This window comes from Zootoca vivipara, chromosome 12 (assembly GCF_963506605.1).
Source record: "Zootoca vivipara chromosome 12, rZooViv1.1, whole genome shotgun sequence".
In the NCBI taxonomy this organism is placed as follows: Eukaryota; Metazoa; Chordata; class Lepidosauria; order Squamata; family Lacertidae; genus Zootoca; species Zootoca vivipara.
This window is the reverse complement of record NC_083287.1, coordinates 27002595-27023270: the sequence shown is the minus strand read 5'-3', so window position 1 is coordinate 27023270 and position 20676 is coordinate 27002595. Positions and strand designations below refer to the sequence as shown.

At 42.5% G+C, this 20676-nt stretch overlaps 1 protein-coding gene across 1 annotated transcript; it reads left to right on the top strand.

Annotated features, from left to right (window-relative positions):
• The first annotated feature begins 1420 nt into the window (after window positions 1-1420).
• Window positions 1421-19945, top strand: LRRC72 (leucine rich repeat containing 72). Its single transcript, XM_060280742.1, has 9 exons — window positions 1421-1655; window positions 1755-1828; window positions 4783-4852; window positions 7934-8015; window positions 9978-10091; window positions 14467-14556; window positions 16146-16304; window positions 17599-17626; window positions 19209-19945. The coding sequence occupies exons 5-9, from the start codon at window positions 10013-10015 to the stop codon at window positions 19372-19374; spliced, it is 522 nt and encodes a 173-aa protein (XP_060136725.1). The 5' UTR covers window positions 1421-1655; window positions 1755-1828; window positions 4783-4852; window positions 7934-8015; window positions 9978-10012; the 3' UTR covers window positions 19375-19945.
• Window positions 19946-20676: the final 731 nt, after the last annotated feature.

Genomic DNA, 20676 nt, shown 5'->3' with positions numbered 1-20676 from the left:
TTCCCCTGCCTCTTAGTGGCTGGCTTTGCTGGGATAGTTGATTGGGAAGCGCAGTTCCAAAATGGTGGCTGTTTCAAGCTGCGGCAAGAGCCTAGAGTGGCAGCAGGTGAGTGACTCCAAGCACTTGTCTGTCCCCGTGCAGAGAAGCTTTGTGTGTGGGAAGGGACACCACCAACAGACCACTTGAAAAGATAACCCCAGTTACAAATGCGCCCTTTTTCTAATTCCGCATGTATCTCCATTCCTTCATCCACTACAGACCGCGATGTCCGTGGGCAAGGATTTGTGAGTTCACCATAAATGCCAGGCTGCTCCTCATCTCCACCAGTCTGGGGTAGCCAGGTGGAGAGGCTAGCCCCTGAGTGAGCAACTATAAGGCCAGCTGGCAAGTGTGGTCGCAAGGTGAAGAGCACACCCGCCTGCTGCCCTGATGCAAACACGCCAGAGGAAAGTGAAAGGAAAGGAGGTGGAAGCGAGTTTCAGGCGTGACAGTTTGAATGAGGCCAGTGTGGAAGGCTGTCGCCGCTTGTCGCCATGTCTTTAAGGAAGGTTGAGACAGAATGTCAGTTAGAGGCAGTCAAGCAGGATTCTGCTTCTCCTCCTTTGTGAATGAAGCATTCAGGGGAAGGTTGGTTGTTCTGGTGAAGGGGGAGATTATGAACCCTGCGTCCAGCCTGGGAGAGAGGTCTTTGAGAAAGACTGGGGAGCCACTGGGCATCAGCGCAGAGGCTGCTAAGGTAGGTGGGTGGGTGGTCCAACTGAGGGTAAAGCAGCTTCTTCCTGCATCTTGAGGCAGTGTGGTGTAGTGGTTAAGAGCGGTGGACTCGTAATCTGGTGAACCGGGTTTGTGTCCCCGCTCCTCCACATGCAGCTGCTGGGTGACCTTGGGCTAGCCACACTTCTCTGAAGTCTCTCAGGCTCACTCACCTCACAGATCTAGTTACAGGTAGGTAGCCGTGTTGGTTTGCCCCTGTGGCAACAGCAGGCAATGCCTTCCTTAGAGGCCAGATCTGATGTCCCTGTGGATCCTGCCACCCAAGGCAGCCACCGCACCTTGCCTGATGGGTGGGCTAGCACTGCAGATTACATCTGTGTCTTAAATGTCTGTGTTGCTTGCTTTTGTTTTGTTTTGATCTGTTGATGCAAGATTGGTAGTCTGAATTGCCTGCCAGCTGCAGTTCAGCACATCAAGGAATCCTAACGCTGATGCTTGCATCAGCCTGGTCTGATAAGAAACTTTGGCAGAAAACGTCCAGCCAATTAAGGATGATATCATATGAACTGGCCCTAAACTCATGTTCAGCCACGAGTTTATTAACTCCAGTAGAACAAGGCTCCCCGCCCCCATACTCTCATAGCTATGCTTTGAATATATGATTTGTAGGAGTGAATCTGTTCTTCCCTTCCAAATTCCCATGACTCTAGACTGACTAATCACGAAAAACAAAGAATTAATAGCTGAGAGCTATATAGCAATCCTCATATCTACGTTTCTTCCTCTATCTTACAGGAGCCAGTGTTGCCCCAAGGCAGTCAGTGCTGTCTTCCCCACAAATATGTGGTAAGGCACGTACTGAAGTGAAAAGAAGTAAGGAGGATAAAAACTGGAATGTAATAGCTGTAGGTATTTTTTTCCTCCTTCTGTTTAAAAATAGGTGAGAAAGAGATCCTGTGGATTCAATTTCTCCTTTTATATATAATAATATATTTTGTTTGATTATGAGCATTGTTTCTGACACACAATTTGTTTCCAGGCTTTAAGAAAACAGTTGAAAATATGCGGCTATAAGAAAAATATCGAAGTCACCGATTTGTATCTTGGTGAAAAGTAAGTATATCATTGTTTTTCTTCCTTCTTTTTGCTGATTTAAGGCACTGTTCTGTTAGGCTCAGCTGAAAAGAATCATTTTAAGACTGATTAATCTTTAAGCAATAGAAAACAGAAAAATTCTTTTTGGTTCTGTGAAAATAAAATAGTTTGTTTCCAGGACCACAGGGGCGTAGGAAGACCCCGAGCGACACGATCCCAGGGGCGCCGTTGCTGCTGCCTCCCCCACTCCCAAAACACACGCCCCGCCCCTGTGCGCTGCGCACCCAGCCCCAAAACGCACGCCACGTCACTGCGCACTGCGCACCCCACCCCAAAACATGCCATCATTGCACACGGCGCGCCCCGCCCTCAGAATGCATGCACGTCACTGGGGGCAGTGCGCCTGCTCTCCGCCCCCAGTGGCGGAGCAGGAAGTTCCACCGCTGTCCAGGACCAATAAGTTACCATTTCATTCTTTAATCTTTATTTTGCGAGGCCAGTACATTCCCTAGGGCTCATCTTAAAGGTAAAGGTAAAGGACCCCTAACAGTTAAGTCCAGTCGCAATCAACTCTGGGGTTGTGGCACTCATCTTGCTTTATTGGCCGAGGGAGCCGACATTTGCCCACAGACAGTTTTTCCGGGTGATGTGGCCAGCATGACTAAGCTGCTTCTGGTGAAACCAGAGCAGTGCATGGAAACACCGTTTACCTTCCCGCCGGAGCGGTACCTATTTATCTACTTGCACTTTGATGTGCTTTCGAACTGCTAGGTTGGCAGGAGCTGGGACTGAGCAATGGGAGCTCACCCATCGCGGGGATTTGAACCGTCGACCTTCTGATTGGCAAGCCCAAGGCTCAGTGGTTTACACCATAGTGCCACCCGTGTACCAGGGCTCATCTTATAAAAGGTTAAATATCAGAAATCCCTCAGTGATGTACTAATTGTGCTAGCAGAACGGTTTGCACAAGAGAAGTTGCAGGAAGCCAGCATAATGTGCAGGCTTTATTAACGTCCTTACCATAACACAGTAGGGGTTGCACTAGCAGTCAGAGAATGTTGAATCTAGGCCAGAGTTTGCACATGCAAACCAGCAAACTGATTTGTAGTTTCCCTCCAAATCATAATGGCTCACCATGATTTGCTTCTGCTTTGCAGTTTAGGTATATGCTAAGCAGGAAGCAATTCATTGTATCTGCCCATATAAGGGGAAGAAAGGAGCAAAAAACCCAACAGCATGGTCGTTTCCACACCTCCCAAACCATAGTTTGCAACATTACTTCTAAACTGGCTGACTTGTGTTGTGTTGATTGGAGCGGGGCCGCTATAAAAAGCTAATAAATATTTAAGTCTGTGCATTAAAAATCCTCCAGTACTGTAAATGAAGCACAGGAAATTCTGCTTCTGAGAAAGCTGTCATCTTGAGGAAATTGATTAGTTTAGTTGTAAATTGGAAAAGAATGTTGGAGGCCCAAAGGGCATGCAAAGACTAGAAAGACCTGCATAAAGGGGCAGGTTAAAAAAATATATTGGAATTAAACCCTCCTTGGAAGAAATGTAATGCCTTTGGGTGCGATCCTCAGATGAGTTTCTCCAGATATGTTCTATTTATTTCAGTAGAATTTCTCTAGAGTAAGTGGTTTGAGGGCTGCAGTCTGTTCATCAAAAGGGTAGGCCTGGAGATATGGGGTCGGGGGGGGGGGATGAAGCCAATTAAAAATAAGTTTAAACTTTTGGAGAGAGAAATAACTTGCATGTGGATAGAAGTCAATAAGGAAAAGTGATTGTTGTGTGTGCATTGTGCAGAGCTCCAGCTTTTTATAAATAAAAGCATACTGTAATGGGACTGAGAATTTTGCCCAGGTAGGTCAAGTTTTGTCAAGCATCCTTTAAGCCAGGCATCCCCAAACTGCGGCCCTCCAGATGTTTTGGCCTACAATTCCCATGATCCCTAGCTAACAGGACCAGTGGTCGAGGAAGATGGGAATTGTAGTCCAAAACATCTGGAGGGCCGAGTTTGGGGATGCCTGTTCTAGTTCCTGGTATGTGGGAAGCCATACATCTCCAGCTATTTCCTCACCCCAAATGGTTCATAGCTGTCCCCCGTCTTTAATACACTTTGATCATGACAAATGGAAAGAACACTGAGAAATGGCTGCAACATATGGATATTTTTTTTTCTTTTTAGATAACCACTTAGGGCCAAATGTGACATGGAAGATCTGAGGTACATGGAAGATCTCAGCTTCTTTTGTTTTCACCAACAGCAGTCATGGGTGGAGGAAGCTGGGATTTTATGAGTACAGGAAGCTCCCTGCTTCAAAAGAGGCCCCTCTAACTTACTGTGGTGGTAATTGTGATGGCAACATATGAGGGAAGGAGTGGAGCCTTGCTGCTCACCTCACACCTGAAGAGTGCTAATGTTCATTTATGAATGGACATTTCCCCCATGCACTCAGTTGCTTTGCAGTGTGATCACTCAGACTGTTACGTCTCTAATTAACTGTGGTTTTTGTTTCATCCAAAACAAGCAAAACAACCCAGATTATTAGCTTCAGAAGAAGGCAGAATATTAAACTATGATATTATATCCTGACTTGTTCCAAAGCTACTAACCAAGCTGATATATGTTCATCTGAAGTTAACCACTGATACTTGCTTTCCTCACCAAATATGAGGTAAAATTGAAGAGACTGAGAACTGTTGGTACGTAACAAAAGTCATTTATTTACTACTAGAGATGCTCAGCGACCACTGGGTGCAAATGAATTTCCATATATTACTTCATAAGCAGTACTGCATATGCTTTTCTGACAAAAGAGGATTGCTTACTGCCAACAGTTTGTGAGCACATTGAATCAAAAAGCAGCTGTTACTGATGTAATTACATAACTGCTTCAGTGCTTATTTCTGATGCATAATAGTGTATTAAAGTGGGTATTAACAACTGAAGTTATATAACTTTTGTTTCAGAGGGTTAAAAGAAATCCCTGATTTATCACAGTTCCGGATATTAAGCCATTTGTGGCTAAATAATAATAAGGTAATAAATATAAAGTTTATATTATTTTTAACACTTGTAACTTTATTTTGGGCAAAAAATAGTAATAAGGGATTTTTTGGTAGCATTTTTTTTTAAAAAAAGAAAGCTTAGAATTTGCTGAATTTATAGACTGGGTCCAAAGCTAAAATTCTTAGGTCCCATTCATTTCAAGAAAGGAGATTTAAACATATGCCTAACTGCCGCATTGGAATCAAATTTTGGCTGTGTGCTTAGTACTAGTACAGCGGTACCTTTGTTCTCAAACTTAACCCGTTCCAGAAGTCCGTTCCAAAACCAAAGCGTTCCAAAACCAAGGTGCGCTTTCCCATAGAAAGTAACGCAAAATGGATTAATCCGTTCCAGACTTTTAAAAACAACCCCTAAAACAGCAATTTAACATGAATTTTACTATCTAACGAGACCATTGATCCATAAAATGAAAGCAATAAACAATGTACAGTACTGCAGTCACACAATCAATCAGTCAGTAGCTGAACTGGGTTCCCCACAGTCATAAAAACAAAACAAAAAGAGCCACAGAAACAAAAATGCAAAAGGAACAGACAGCAAAAACAGACAGACGTCAGCGTAGCACTTAAAACGGAAGTGTGGTACTCAAATCGGAAGCATAACGCTCAAAACGGAGCACGTTCGGCTTCCGAAAAAAGTCCGCAAACCAGAACACTTACTTCCAGGTTTGCAGTGTTTGAATTCCAAGTTGTTTGAGTTCCAAGGCATTTGAGAACCAAGGTACCACTGTACAAGTATCACCATATGGTTGGGAGAAAGGGCTCTAAGGGATGGAAAAACTCCCGTGTGAAATTGCTGGTAAGTGCAAACAATACTGAACTCTGGAGACAAATGATCTGACATTTGTCAGATACTTTCAGTGGCTTCCTCTGCTTCTGTATTGCTGAGGCAGGGACAATTTGCCCTTGGGAACTTTCCCGGAGCCATTTGCTCCCAACCCCTGGTGAGCCACAAACACCATCCTTTCCAGTTCAGAGCTATTTGGTGCCCCAGTTTGAGGCTGAGCATTGAGTGCATTTAGGCAGCCTCTATAGTGGGGCAGGTGCACTCCTTGGACTCTCAGGCCAGAATATATTCAAGTTTAAAAGCAGAAACATTTATCGAAACATGAATACATGTTATAACAATTAATCAAGAAGAATACATAGGCTGGCGGAAGGCTTTTTGAAAGTCACACAATAGCCACAGGTTCTGTCACTGGCTGCTCACTTATGACTGTAAATACATACATTCCTAAGACTAGGAAAAGATACTGTAATATTCCATATAATTTGGGAGAACATACAGTTTATCGCCTTGGGCTAAGAGTAATCACATGCCATATAATGTCAACCATGTTGAAAAGCTGCCGTTACTACAATGTTTTGCATCTTTCAGTATGCTAGCAAGCAGACAGCTTCTTTGTACAGCTCAGGCCTGTACAATGTACGACCACCTCTATCCTTGCTTGCTTGTGCACCCCCTGGGTTAATTCCAATTACCTGTTGCTTGTTTCCCATACCTGTGGAAAGTTGAAAGGCTGAGAGAGTGGCAGTCTTGTGAGTTGTTGCTGGTGGAGGAATAGACATAAAGTACCGGGGAGTGCGGAAGGGGAGGGGAAAGATAACCTAAACGTGAAATATAGGATGCAGAAAGACTTGCGAGGTGGAGAAAGGGTGTAAGAGAGGGATATTATATTAAAGCAAAAGAGTGACACTGTTAGATGGGGAAAGGTAAGAACACCACATTTATAGTTATCTCCCGCTTGGACTACTGCAATGCGCTCTACGTAGGCCTACTTTTGAAGGTGACCCGGAAACTACAACTAATCCAGAATGCGGCAGCTAGACTGCTGACTGGGAGTGGCTGCCGAGACCACATAACACCGGTCTTGAAAGATCTACATTGGCTCCCAGTACGAGCACAGTTCAAAGTGTTGGTGCTTACCTTTAAAGCCCTAAATGGCCTCGGTCCAGTATACCTGAAGGAGCGTCTCCAGCCCCATCGTTCTGCCTGGACACTGAGGTCCAGTACCGAGGGCCTTCTGGCAGTTCCCTCGTTGCAAGAAGCCAAGTTGCAGGGAACCAGGCAGAGGGCCTTCTCGGTGGTGGCGCCCGCCCTGTGGAATGCCCTCCTGTCACATGTCAAAGAGAATAACAGCTACCAGATTTTTAGAAGACATCTGAAGGCAGCCCTGTTTAGGGAGGCTTTTAATGTTTAATAGATTATTTTATTTCATTTTTCTGTTGGAAGCCGCCCAGAGTGGCTGGGGAAACCCAGCCAGATGGGCGGGAAATAAATTATTATTATTATTATTATTATTATTATTATTATTATTATTATTTGAATACAGAAAGTCTATGAGCGCTCTCACTCACACACGCAAACATTTTATTACATCTATCCACTTCCACAATGCAATTCAAGGTGGTTCACAGGCCACTGAGCATGGCTAAGTTCAGCAAGCTTGTTGCATCTTGTCCCTTCAGCCCATGTGCTGGGACCAGCTTCTCACTTCCACAGTTTGTGAAAACTGAGCCATTGTTGACGGTGCCCCAGACTTCTTTGGGAGGAATGGTACGATAGAAATTTAGTACATAAAATGTGCGTTCCACCTGATCCTTGTTTAATGCTCTAAAACTCTGTATTTTCTGAGAATCTGTATTAGCAGACTATATATCCTTTGCTGAAGCTCTCCTTTTCCAACTGTATGTGGTTTGTGCCACTTCAGGGCAAAGGATGAAGAGGGTAAAATGGCTGAGGTTTCAGCACACTGGGTGGCATTTAGTGAAGTTTTACTAAGGGCAGACCTACTGAAATTAATGGACCTAACTTAGTTACGTTCACTAATTTCAACAGTATGGCAATCATATGACATGCAAAAACATAGGTAGATGCTTAATATAGAGGAAAAGAATATTTCTATACTGTTCATTTTGGAGCCTGTTATGTTTTTAATCCGTTATATTGGAAATTTCACAGGACTATTTAAACCCACAAAGATAGCATATAAGGTATAGTTCTTCACCAATAAAATCACATGAACCTATTGTTCTAATTTTCACAATTCAGATTCAGAATCTAACTGTGTTGAAGCATAACTGCTGCTTGACAGAACTGTACCTCAACAATAATGAAATCCGAGATATATCAGGTATGGCGTTAACATAATCTCTTTTGAACCGGGAGTGATTCCTGTGAGCGTAGATGTGGTAAATTTGTTTGGAAAAGACTGTAAGAATGTCCTGGAAATAAGATGAGTGGTGTTTCATGAAAATAGAAAAAAGAGAGAGTAAGTCTCTAGTCCTAGAAAGAGGGCTTGGGGTCCCTTCCAACTCTATGATTTTATGAGTATATGAAAGTTATGAAGCAAAATGTGCAAGTATCCTTCTAAGCAATTTCTGTGAAATGACCCAACCTGGCTGCTCTTGACTGTCTGTTTTTAGCCAATTAAGCAATCAATGAAATCAAAGCTGTGATTGATAAGCAAGTTATTTCCCTTAAGTGCACTTTCCCTGCTTCTCTCTTATTTTCTAGTTTTTGGAATTCAGAAAGCCTAAATAATTACCAGCCAGTTGCCAATATCCCCTTCTTGGATAAGGTTCTTGGGTGAGTGGCTGTGGAACAGATCCAGGTGCTCTTGGAGGAAACTGATTTTCTAGATCAATTTCAATCAGGGTTTAGCCCTGGTTTGGGCACAGAAACCGCTTTGGTAAGCCTGCATGATGACCTTTGTCAGGAGAGAGAGGAAGTGTGTCCCTGTTTAATTCTCCTTGACCTCTCAGCAGCTTTTGATACCATTGACCATGGTGTCCTTCTGGAGCAGCTGTCTGAGTTGGAGGTGGGTGGCAACATTTGGCAAAGGGTGTTTCCAGAGGGTGCTGCTTCGGGGAGGTTCTTTGGCTCCATGGAGCCTTCAGTGTGGGGTTTCTCAGAGCTTGATTTTATCCCTCATGCTGCTTAACATCTACATGAAATCACTGAGTGAGGTCATCCAGCGTTTTGGAGTATGTTGTCGGCAATATGCTAATGACACACAGCTCTGCTTCTCCTTTACATCTGCAGGTGAGGCAGTGGATGTGCTAGACCAGGCATCCCCAAACTGCGGCCCTCCAGATGTTTTGGCCTACAACTCCCATGATCCCTAGCTAACAGGGCCAGTGGTTGGGGAAGATGGGAATTGTAGTCCAAAACATCTGGAGGGCCAAAGTTTGGGAACGATTGTCTTGCCTCAGTAAAGAATTAGATGATAGTCAATAAACTGAAGCTCAGTTCAGATAAACTGAGGTACTATTAGTTGGTGGCTCCCTAGGTCTGATGGCTGGGAGGTTGATGGGGTTACACTCCCTCTGAAGGAGCGAGTACAGTGCCTGGGCATTTTTCTGGTGTGGAGTGCCGTCCATCAGATTCAATTGGTGGCCTGGCTGTGCCTTTATCTGGACAGTGATAGCTGAACTTCTGTTGTCTATGCTCTGATAGCCTCTAGGTTAGATTATTGCAATGTGTTACATGTGGGACTGTCTCTGAAGATGGTTCAGAAACTTCAGCTAGTGCAGAATTCAGTGACCAGGTTTCTCACTGGGACAAGATGGTTTGACAACACCAATCCTAGCTTGACTGCACTGGCTGCTCATTAGCTTCCAGGCCCAACTCAAATTGTTGGTATTGACCTATAAAGTCTTGAACAGCTCAGGACCACAATACCTCAAGGATTGCCTCTCCCCATATGAATTTACTGTGTATGAATTCACCCCATCTTCATGTGCCTCTTCCATGAGAGGTCCAGACAGGCAACGTGAGTATGGGCCTTCAGATATCTAAAGATATCAGAAGGAGGCTTGCCTTAGATATCTTTAGGCTCCATTCAAAAACTTTCCTCTATAACCAGGCTTTCAGCCGTTTAACTACCTGTGACCTTTTAGAAGTGGGTTGGATGTTTTTTTAATGTTTAATGTATTTTGGTTCAAATGTATCCATGTGGGGTTTTTGTTTTTTGTTCATTTGGTTTTTGGTTGTAAGTCACTGGGCAAGATAAGGAGACGTAACAAATTGAAGAAGCAAAAAAAAAAGCACAAGGAAGGCATTATTTTATTGTTAATAATTGTTGTCGTTTTAGGTGCTCTGAAACATATTCATGTGTTGCGAATCCTGATGCTTCACAACAATCACCTGAAACACCTGGAGAAAACCGTGAAAGAGCTTCAAGGAATGCAACATCTACACACCTTAAGTAATCATTTACCTTTCTTTCTCTCTCTCTTTCTCTCCATGCAGCACAGCATTGACAGGACCCACTTATACATTTAGTAGAAAACAGATAGTTTTGAGAATGATTGAGTAAGATATATTAGCCTTTTTTGGAAATGCTATTTGCTGAGCAAATAAGATTCTCTAATTAAACATGCCAGTATCAGTTTTAACTAGTGTCTGCATTTGTTTTATTTCTTTATTTTACGGTACTGACAAGAGCAAGGGGTAGATGAAAATGCTTGAGACTCTGAAACTTCATATTAAGATAAACAAGACGGTGCTGGCGCCACTAAGCGTTTGCCGCATTGAAATCGCCTTCAGGGAAGCAGGATTATAAACTGTTAACCTGTTGAAAGTGAAAGTGTAAGCAATCTTTCTCAGGAATGCGCTCATAGATCATACCAGGGCTTTCAGAACTTTTAAAAAGCAGGAACTAATTTGATGCCTCGGTAAAGTAATTAATAGGTATTTAATATTGTTACAGGCCACCCCAATCTCTGCCAAGGGATTCCAGGGGTCTTGGCACTTAACCAGGGTTTGTTTCCTTGGGGGAAATGATGCTGTGATATCTTAGAAATACAGTTTATTGACACGTGTTTACGCCTGAGTTTTATGGAGGGAGAGCTCCCTGCAATTATATCCCAAGAGTTGGATGCTCTCCTTCAGTTCCCACATGGCGTTCTGTCCACTTCCTGCTCCTTCTTCCCAGAAACCCCTGCTCCAAAAGCCTGTTGCAAAAGGACACCCGCTCTTCCTGTGGTGACATCGTGTCCCACGGTTACCCTGGCAACCTCCCCCTCTCATCTCTGCTTTTGTCTTCTGCTAACTAACACATATCTGCGGGGGGGGGGGGAGGACAGCATCTGAACGGTCAATTGTTCTTTAATGGCCCAGTCACATTTCTCCTTGTGTTCTTAACGGCAACAATATCAACTTTTGGGGGGGATTTTTTGGCCCTCTGCCAAAGACCTTTCTATTCCGGCTTTCTATTCTCACAGTGGCCAACTTGATGCCTTTGAGAAGCCCACTAGCAGGAGATGAGCACAACAGCACCCCCTTTCTCATTGTCCTTGGCAAATGGCATTCAGAGGCACGTTGCCTCTGATACTTTTTAAATCAGGGGTCAGCAAATTTTCAGCAGGGGGCCGGTCCACTGTCCTCAGACCTTGTGGGGGGCCGGTCTATATTTTGGAAGGGAAAAAATGAACGAATTCCTATGCCCCACAAATAACCCAGAGATGCATTTTAAATAAAAGGGCACATTCTACTCATGTAAAAACACGCTGATTCCCGGACCGTCCGGGGGGCTGGATTCAGAAGGCGATAGGGCCGAATTCGGTCCCTGGGCCTTAGTTTGCCTACCCATGTTTTAAAGGCATCCAAGTTGGCAGCTCGCACACCGGTAAAAAATCCATGGTTCAACAATATGCTGAGTGAAGTACTTCCTCTTGTCTGGTATTATGAGAGGGGGCAGGTTGTATAATTTCTCCAAATTATGCACGCCTCTACCATGTCCATTTCTTACTTGCTTTTCTCCTGAATGAAAAAGCCTCCAATGTTGTAAACTTTCCTCAAAGAGGACTTGCCCCATTGATTATTTTGACTGTCCCCTTTTTCCAGTTCTATAACCTCCTTTTTCAAGGTGCAGCGACCAACATTTTAGACAGCATTTCAACTGTAGTTACTCCATAGATTTGTATAAAGGTCTTCTAATATTCTTGCATACAGAGGTTTTAGGCTCTGTACACCATTCAAAGTGATTAGATTATTTCTACAGAGATGATTAAATCTCTACTTCATAGCCATAAAAGTAGTGTTCTTTCTACTGCTGCCATCTTGTGGTTCTTTGCATGCAATCGATTAACATGATTTATTTTTGAGTGAGGAAAGAATTCACAAAAATAGAGGAACGAGATTTTTCAGGATATGACCAGAAAAAAAGATAGATTGTTTTTTTTATCCAGATTTTGTCATTATTAAAAGAAATCACAGATACATTGAAAGTGTATTCCCAAAGCACAAGGCACTAATGTGCCTCACTACTGAGTTGCTTCTCCATCAGTGTTTTAAAGCTTTCCCCCCTCTGCCATGAGAAAAATGGAGTAGCATAATGAGCTGGTTCACAATTAATATAAAAACATGGTTTAGCGCAATGTGTGTGAGTAGAAACAAGCTTCAGCAAAATCTTGTACTTTCACCCTTCCTCCTTCCCTCTAGTCCTCCCCATGTGGCCAGGAAAAGGACTTTGCTAGCATTTACTTTGTGGGTGATTTGTCTCCGTAATTAAATAATCTTCAACCTGTTTTGAATGGTGTTGCACTTCTTCTAAGTTTGTCATTTGAGGATACTCCGTGATCCAACACAGGTTAGCCTCAGAGGCAGAGTGTGTGTTATTTCTGTTTCATTGGCTATACCAATTATGACCCTATCTGGGTAGAGATAAGCTTGCAGCAGTTATCTAAGCTCTGATAATCTTCTGCTTAGATAACTGTACTGTGTTATTTGCGATGCTGCCTTTAAAAATAGCCTGGAAAGTCCAGCTGGCCCAAAATAGAGCTGTGAGATTATTAATGAGTACAGGTGTATATATACACCTGTATATATCTTTTTTAAAAGGTGGTAGAATGGATGGTAGAAACTATCAAGGCATCTCTTTATTAGCTGCAGGTGGCAAAATTCTTGCAAGGATCTTAGCCAACTGTCTCCTAACAATATCAGAGGCTAACCTTTCTGAATCCGAAAATGGTTTTCGACCTTCTGGGGACAGTGGACATGATTTTCGCTGCTCAACAGCTTCAAGAAAAATGCAGAGAGCAAAACCAGCCCCTGTATATGGCATTTAAGGACCCAACTAAGGCCTTTGACAATGTAAATCATAATGTCCCATGGACTGTCCTTTTGAAAATTGGCTGCCCAGATAAATTTGTGAACATCCTTTGTCTCCTCCATGATAATATGACAGCAACAATCGCAGATAATAATGACTCTCAAAGTGCACCATTCAGTGTGGGATCAGGTGGTAAACAGGGTTGTGTTATCTCCCCAACTCTATTTATTAGTTTCATCTCCATGATCCTACACTTTATCAAAGGGAAACTCCCCACTGGAGTAGAAATCATATATTGAACAGATGGAAAGCTCTTTAATCCGAGTAGGCTGAAAGCAAAGACCATTGGGTGCTTAGAGAGAGACGGTGGCCATTTCTTGTGCTTTAAAGTAAATCTATACCAGGGAAATGTCACGGCCTGCAGTATTCTGCTGGTATTACACACTTATCAGCATTTCTTTTATACTGAGAAAGCCATTGCTGTGCAATGCAGCAATAGAGAATCACCTAAGATAGTTATGTAATGAGTTTAGGGTATGGAGACTGCAGATGACTTACCTGCATTGAATTCTGAAGCATTTCAGACACAAGACCGATGATTTTGATACAACCCCAGACACCTAATTCCTGCTAGTCACTTTTTCTAATGGCATGATAACCAGCAATCTGCATAAAAGATGCGATTTGCCCCTTTGGCCAGGATACTGGTTATTTTTGTAATCTGCTTTTTGTGCAACTGTGTAAATACAGAAGATTTGGATTGGGCCGTCCAGAATCCTTTTTTTTTTTAACATGTTGAAGACAAAGAATTCTGGAACCAACTAATGCTGGTTCCCATTGTACACTCACTGTAAAAAAGAAAGGTTCCTATTTCCCCACCAAAGAATGACCGTCAACTATGATGTACTGTACCAGCGAATCACGTTGGGTTTATATATATATAAATAGGAACTAAATTAAATGTGTTGTGCTGATCTAGACAGACAAAATGGGGTGGTGCCTTAGTCACAGCTCAGCTGTCACACACACTAAAATTGGAGCAGTTTGATTTTTCTGAATGCCTTTTTGCGTTCACCGAAGTCTGATGAGGACTCTTGTGAGTGGCCGGACCAGTCACAACATCTCTCAGCCAGGAATGGAGAAGTGGAAATTCTTTTACAGTTACCATCTCTGTCTGCTAGATATGTTTGGGGTTTGCTGGGGCTTATCTGTCTGTGTTAGCACTGGGAGGGCGAGATACATCGGTGCAATACATGATGGGAAACTTGATCAGAGTATCTGAATCTTCCTGGTTAATCATAAAGAACAAACAAGAACTTCAGAAACTCACAACAAGTGGCAAAAAAGGCATTTGTTACAGATCTTTTTTCATGCACCTCACAATGGGCCACAACGTTCAGGAAGGAGGAGCATTCTGAATACAAACTGGTTGATTATGTCTGTATAGTATCTACTGAAATATGGAGGAGGTTGCCAAGTCTTTGCTCAGTCATTTTGACCATTGTTCTCTTTGTTTCAACTCCTGCAGACCTGTTTAATAACCCCATGTCTCATGATCGCAGATACCATCTGTATGTAATATACCACATTCCTTCAGTAATATTGTTTGACAGAAAAGGTAGAAACTGTTTTCCCCCTCCCCTCTTTTCTTAATAGACATGAAGGATAATCACTTAATGCTGTTATATTTGTGGCTGCCCTTACTCAGCAGCCATTAATTTTGTAAGATGACTTACAATACTTTTTAGTATTGGGTAGATACATTGCAAGACATCATTCATCTTTAATAGAATTATTTGGCCCTACTTTTAAGAACCCTACATGGAAATGAATGTGCATCTATAGCCTGGCTAAGTGCAATTGTAACAGCTTATTTATTTCAGTTTCCAGAGGAGTTGTCTTTGTTCGTCTATTGCAGGCACCCCCAAACTGCGGCCCTCCAGATGTTTTGGCCTACAACTCCCATGATCCCAAGCTAACAGGACCAATGGTCAGGGAAGATGGGAATTGTAGTCCAAAACATCTGGAGGGCCAAAGTTTGGGGATGACTGGTCTATTGCCACACAAGCAACAACATTTCATTGCTCCTTAAAGACACATAGATTTACTATTATTATTTGCTCTTCCATCAGATGTCAAGGAGATATGTAACTATACAACCTTTAGAAGACATCTGAAGTAGCCCTGTATTGGGAAGATTTTTAATCTTTAATGTTTTATTTTGTTGTTACATATTTGGAATCCACCCATGGTGGCGGGGCAACCCAGTCAGATGAGCAGGGGACATTTATTATTATTATTATTATTATTATTATTATTATTATTATTATTATTATTGCATACATTTTTATCCGATGCATCTGTTGCATGAAGGATTTATTATCCTCTGTTGATGGATGCAGTTGTGTGTGGACATAAACAGTGAGGTCAGAAGGCAGCGAAATGCAAAAAGTACAGACCAAGCATTACAGACCAAGTATTTAAATGTTTGTAAAGTAAGCATAGCGGCCATTCACAAAGCAGTGCTGAAAACACAAGCAGCCGGTATTGCTAAATTAATTTGCAAAGTTAATTAATTAATTTCGTGGAACAAGCCCTGTGTAATGCTTACTAAAACTGGCCTATTCAAGGTGGACTATGGAGCCTATTATTTACAGTGGTACCTCAGTTTAAGTACACAATTGGTTCCGGAGGTCTGCACTTAACCTGAAGCGTACTTAACCTGAAGCCAACTTTCCCATTTAAAGTAATGGAAAGTGGATTAATCCGTTCCAGATGGGTCCGCGGAGTACTTAAACTGAAAGTACTCAAACCGGAGCATACTTAAACCGAGGTATGACTGTAATGCCTTTCACATACTAGCAGTAGGAGGTCCTCTAAATTCCCATAACCAAATCAATTGTAAGCGACATAGGGCAGTTTCAAAAGCAGTTTGGAATATATCGGGGTGACTGTAGCTCGGGGGTGGGGGTGGGGAATGTCAAAAAGCCCCACAGGGAGTAGAGGTAACCCATGGGTGCACCTAAAAGAGCTCTCTTGACTGTGACCAGAAGCCTGCCTCTCTAGCATTAAGCTACTACTGACTGTCAATCACACAAGTCGCAACACCCCTTAGTGCTAGGCTGTCACCCATCTAAAGAATAAATAAATATAGCATGTCAGCAGCTGGTTGAGCTCCAGATAATGCCATCTATTCCTATGTTACAGAAGTAACTCCAAGAGAAAGAGTATCAGCTGTTCATATATATGACCATGACAGGTCCCTCGTGCTTCATTCTATAGGATTTGGGAAGAAAATTGATGAACCGTTTTTGCCTAAGCCATCATTTTGCCTAACACCAACCAAAGTGATGAGATTGCCTCCAGGTATTTAAGTGTGATTTAGAAAATAATAATAATAATGCAGATGAACAACCATTGCCTCCTTACATTAAATGACTTTCATAATTTTTATAAACTTGTATAATAGCCTCACTTTTTAGCATTGTACTTGGGATTCTTTGAGGGCTTGCTGTGATTTACACTCATTGTCATTCTAGACTTCTCAGTAAAAGCTGTTATCTTTTAGAAGAAAAAATGTCGGCAAATTACTCAGGGTATTTACTGTATAATTCAGCCATTCTTCCCTTTTCCAGATTGGTTTTTAAGATTTTAAAGCTTGAAAATAAAAAGGGCTTGGCATGTGTTCCATACATATACAGTGGGACCTCAACTTACGAGCTATTCGACATCTGACGTTTTTGAGTTACGAGCGGAAAAAGTGGCCGCACGCTTACGATTTTTCCGACATCCGAACAGAAAACCCATTCGCTGCTAGATGTGGCTTCCTCGACTTACGAGTTTTTAGATGTGGTTTCCTCGACTTACGATTTTTTCCGTTTCCAATGCATTCCTATGGGAAACCGCTTTTCCTATGGGAAGCTCGACCTACGAGTGTTCATTCGAAACGGATTAAATTCATAAGTCGAGGTCCCACTGTAGCTGCTTTCCTTCTCATTTATAGGGCAGCTTTTTCACCTGGTGGGTCAGATACTCCCCCACCCCACCCCTTTGGCAGTCAATGTTTGTCACATCAGGAGCAAATGAGCAAGCAGGATTGAACTCTACATATATCAGCTGGTGGGAAGGTTCAATCCTGCTTCCTGAAGGGATTAGGTGGGTGAGCAACCTCTCATGCACATCCCAAACCAAGCAGAACTGAACTCCCCAAGCACCAGCTTGATGGACATGTGTTGTCATGTGTGGGGCAGGCAGGCAAAATTTCGCCCACAAGTCATAGATTTCCCATTTCAAGTCTTATGGCAAGTCTTTCCCACTGTTTTCCAGTGACTACTGCCACAGCCATTGGAAATTCCTAATCTGTGCACAAAAATATTTAGAAACCTCTATCTGCTGCTCCCTTTTTCTTAGTTATGTGTAGTTGAAGCAGGTGATGACAGGAAGCAAATATAATTTTGTCCACAGGGAGAAATCAATCACAAGTTAACTAGCGAGTAACTAGAAAGAACTATCTCACTCAGTGAACCGTTTAGGCCAAATTGCTAATTTACCAAACTTGCCATTTGAATCTAATGGAATTTAGAGTTGCCTATAGCTGTTCAGTATTATGCATGTCAAGGGGTATGCAGACTTGAATAACTTTTTCCAATCTTTGTTTTAGGTTGCGATTTTGGAAATCACCTGGTTAAGTAAGCAAGATCTGCCTTTCCTTTATTTCTAATCCATTAATATTTAGATATGAAGCTCCCAGTCTAATGGCAACTTAAAAACTAAAGATTTATTTTGCCCTAATAAACGCGGGTGGCACTGTGAGTTAAACCACTGAGCCTAGGGCTTGCCGATCAGAAGGTCGGCAGTTCGAATCCCCGCAACGGGGTGAACTCCCGTCGCTCAGTCCCAGCTCCTGCCAACCTAGCAGTTCGAAGGCACGTCAAAGTGCAAGTAGATAAATAGCTACCGCTACAGCGGGAACTTAAACGGTGTTTCCGTGTGCTGCTCTGGTTTGCCAGAAGCGGCTTTGTCATGCTCCCAACATGACCTGGAAGCTGTACGCCGGCTCCCTCGGCCAATAATGCGAGATGAGTGCCGCAACCCCATTCACATTGTCCCCATGTGCGTAATAACCGGCTACTGTGCATGGAGAAGGTGTACATAATCTGCTAATGAAAAAGGGAATTGTGGTCAGTAATAAAAAACATCCCTTTCCCAACAGGCCTTGTAGAATAAGCACATCTCAAATGCATTATTATTTAACATTCTCTGGTCAATATGCAACACTCTCCAAGAAAATGCTGTTTATTTCTCTCTCTAGATCAGAAGTGGACAAATGGTTGCTTGTAGCCTGCTTTCTAATTTTATGCAAACTGCAGCATCCCCTCCTGCTGATCAGCAGGGGAAAGGAGGCATTGCTGCAGTCTCATCTCCCTCCCCTCCCCACTTTGTGTCATCGACTAAGCAGAGGTTGGAAGAGTGGGGGCTGTAGATAACATTTACTCCTCATTCACAATCAGGCTCCGCACAAGATTCCTTCCATCCATAAACGTTTTTCTGTGTGTGAAAAGGCAGATGTGGGTGGTTATCTCTCCCACCCCTGTAAAACCGCACATCCATTCATTCTGAGAGTACAGTGGTGCCTCGCTAGACGAAATTAATTCGTTCCACGGGTCTTTTCTTATAGCGAAAAATTAGTGTAGCGAATCCCATAGGAATGCATTGAATTATTTTTTTGCCCATAGGAACGCATTAATTGAATTTCAATGCATTCCTATGGGAAACCGCGATTCGCTAGACTAATTTTTTGTAAAACGCATTCGTCTAGCAAGGCAAGCTCCACTCGAAAAATCCTTTCGTTAAGCGGAAATTTCATTAAGCAGGGCATTCGTTAAGCGAGGCACCACTGTACATGAGCATTGGAATGGATTCTCACATGTACCTCAGCCCCACCTGTAAGCCATTCCTCCACCCACACAGATAAGCAGTAGGGAAACAACGGAGTTGAGCGGAAAGTGTGGGGCATGGCAGCAGAGTCTTGTTAAGTGGGGGTGGGCTGCAGATAAATATTGCTTCTGTTCTTCATTCTGTTTCCCCTGACCTGGCTTTACTTCTTGACTAAGTGGTACAAAAGAAACCATAAAAAATATTTACTATGCATTGGGTGCCATATTAGTGTCAAATCCATTCACATTTAAACTTTAGTTTTCTCGTTGCAAAAGAAGGGGGGGGAATCTGGTCATTTACTTTCTTTTTTTCCCTGCTTTTTGCCTTCGGAAGGATTCCGTATGAAAACCCAGAACATGCTGTACTTGTGAGGGCCATGAGGCGATCTGTCATGGAGTTCGCCACTGTTGACTGGGAGAAGATGCCCACCTGCGAAGAGAAACGCCTTGGCAGCAATCCAGAAAAAAGGCCAGAGAGACTGACAATTAGGTTCCGATAAATGCGACTTTTCTCCGGCAGTTGTCTCTTAAATAAACAACACATTTCTTTTGCTGCTCTTGGCATTGTTGCGCTTTAAACATAAATTAAAATCATTTCAAAGCAGGGAAAAAATCCAGTTACGTTACCATTTTAGCACTTAATGCATAGTATGAAGGGGTGATATTTAAAGCTATAAAAATCACTGGTTAGTTAAACAAGCCTATGGTTTGAAATTGGGTTATTGAACAGTTGACCATGGTTTGCTGGAAACTAGATTCCTGATCTGCATATAGGTTTAAGCTGAGATGCTTTCAAATGAAAAATAAACTAGGCAGCATGTCCTTTTTTTTTAATGCCTACTTGCCAAGCTTGGAGGGGATTTAGTTTCCTAAGGTCGCAGTCTCTGGGGGTTGTAAAGCTAAGAAACAGAGTAGTGGTTTAGGGAGCTTGATTATGACTCAGGGGGCAGTAAGTGAGCTGACCACTGTTCTGTTGGTGATTAACATCTGCATATAGGAGAACAAAAGCCTTTCTGCCATTTTTACCAAGTATATAGTTAACAGACCGGAAGAGATGTCTCTTAATGCCTTTTGGGGGAGAATTTATTCATCCTTTCCCTGTAAATTCAGGGGGTAATATAGCACACCTTTATCTCCAAATAGCCCCAAGGCATGATGCTGTGCATTTGGGCTGACAGATTGAATGCTCCTTCCTCCAAGAAGAAAGTAGCATGTAATGGATGGGTGGAAACCAAGATAGAATTGCTAGTTTTCTAGCTAGAGGAGAGTATGGAAGAGAATTCAGCCACATGCACTTCCATTTGCAGGCTCAAACATTGTAGTTCACCTATAGGTTTGCCAATTAGTTGAGCCCTAGTCTTAAGATCAGAGCCATTGAACAGGCCAACTTTACTGACAGTTGTGAATATACAAATTCTATACACTGCCTAAGATTTCCTTGACATGCATCAGATGTAAAGGACACAATCAAGTATCTGACTTTTAGAAGATCAGATATGCAGCAGCTCTGTATAGGGATGTTTTTAATGTTTGCTGTTTTACTGTGGTTTTATAATTTGTTGGAAGCTGCCTAGAGTGGCTGGGGCAACCCAGTCAGATGGGTGGGGTAAAAATAATACATTATTATTATTATTATTATTATTATTATTATTATTATTATATTCTAAAGTCTAATCCTTTATACAACTCATCCTGTGTAATTTCATCCTGCTTCTCTAGTAGGAAATCGACACACCTCAGTATGTGATTCAGTGTTTCCGCTACTAAAGCTTGCAAGTATTTGGAATAACTGGACCCAAGTC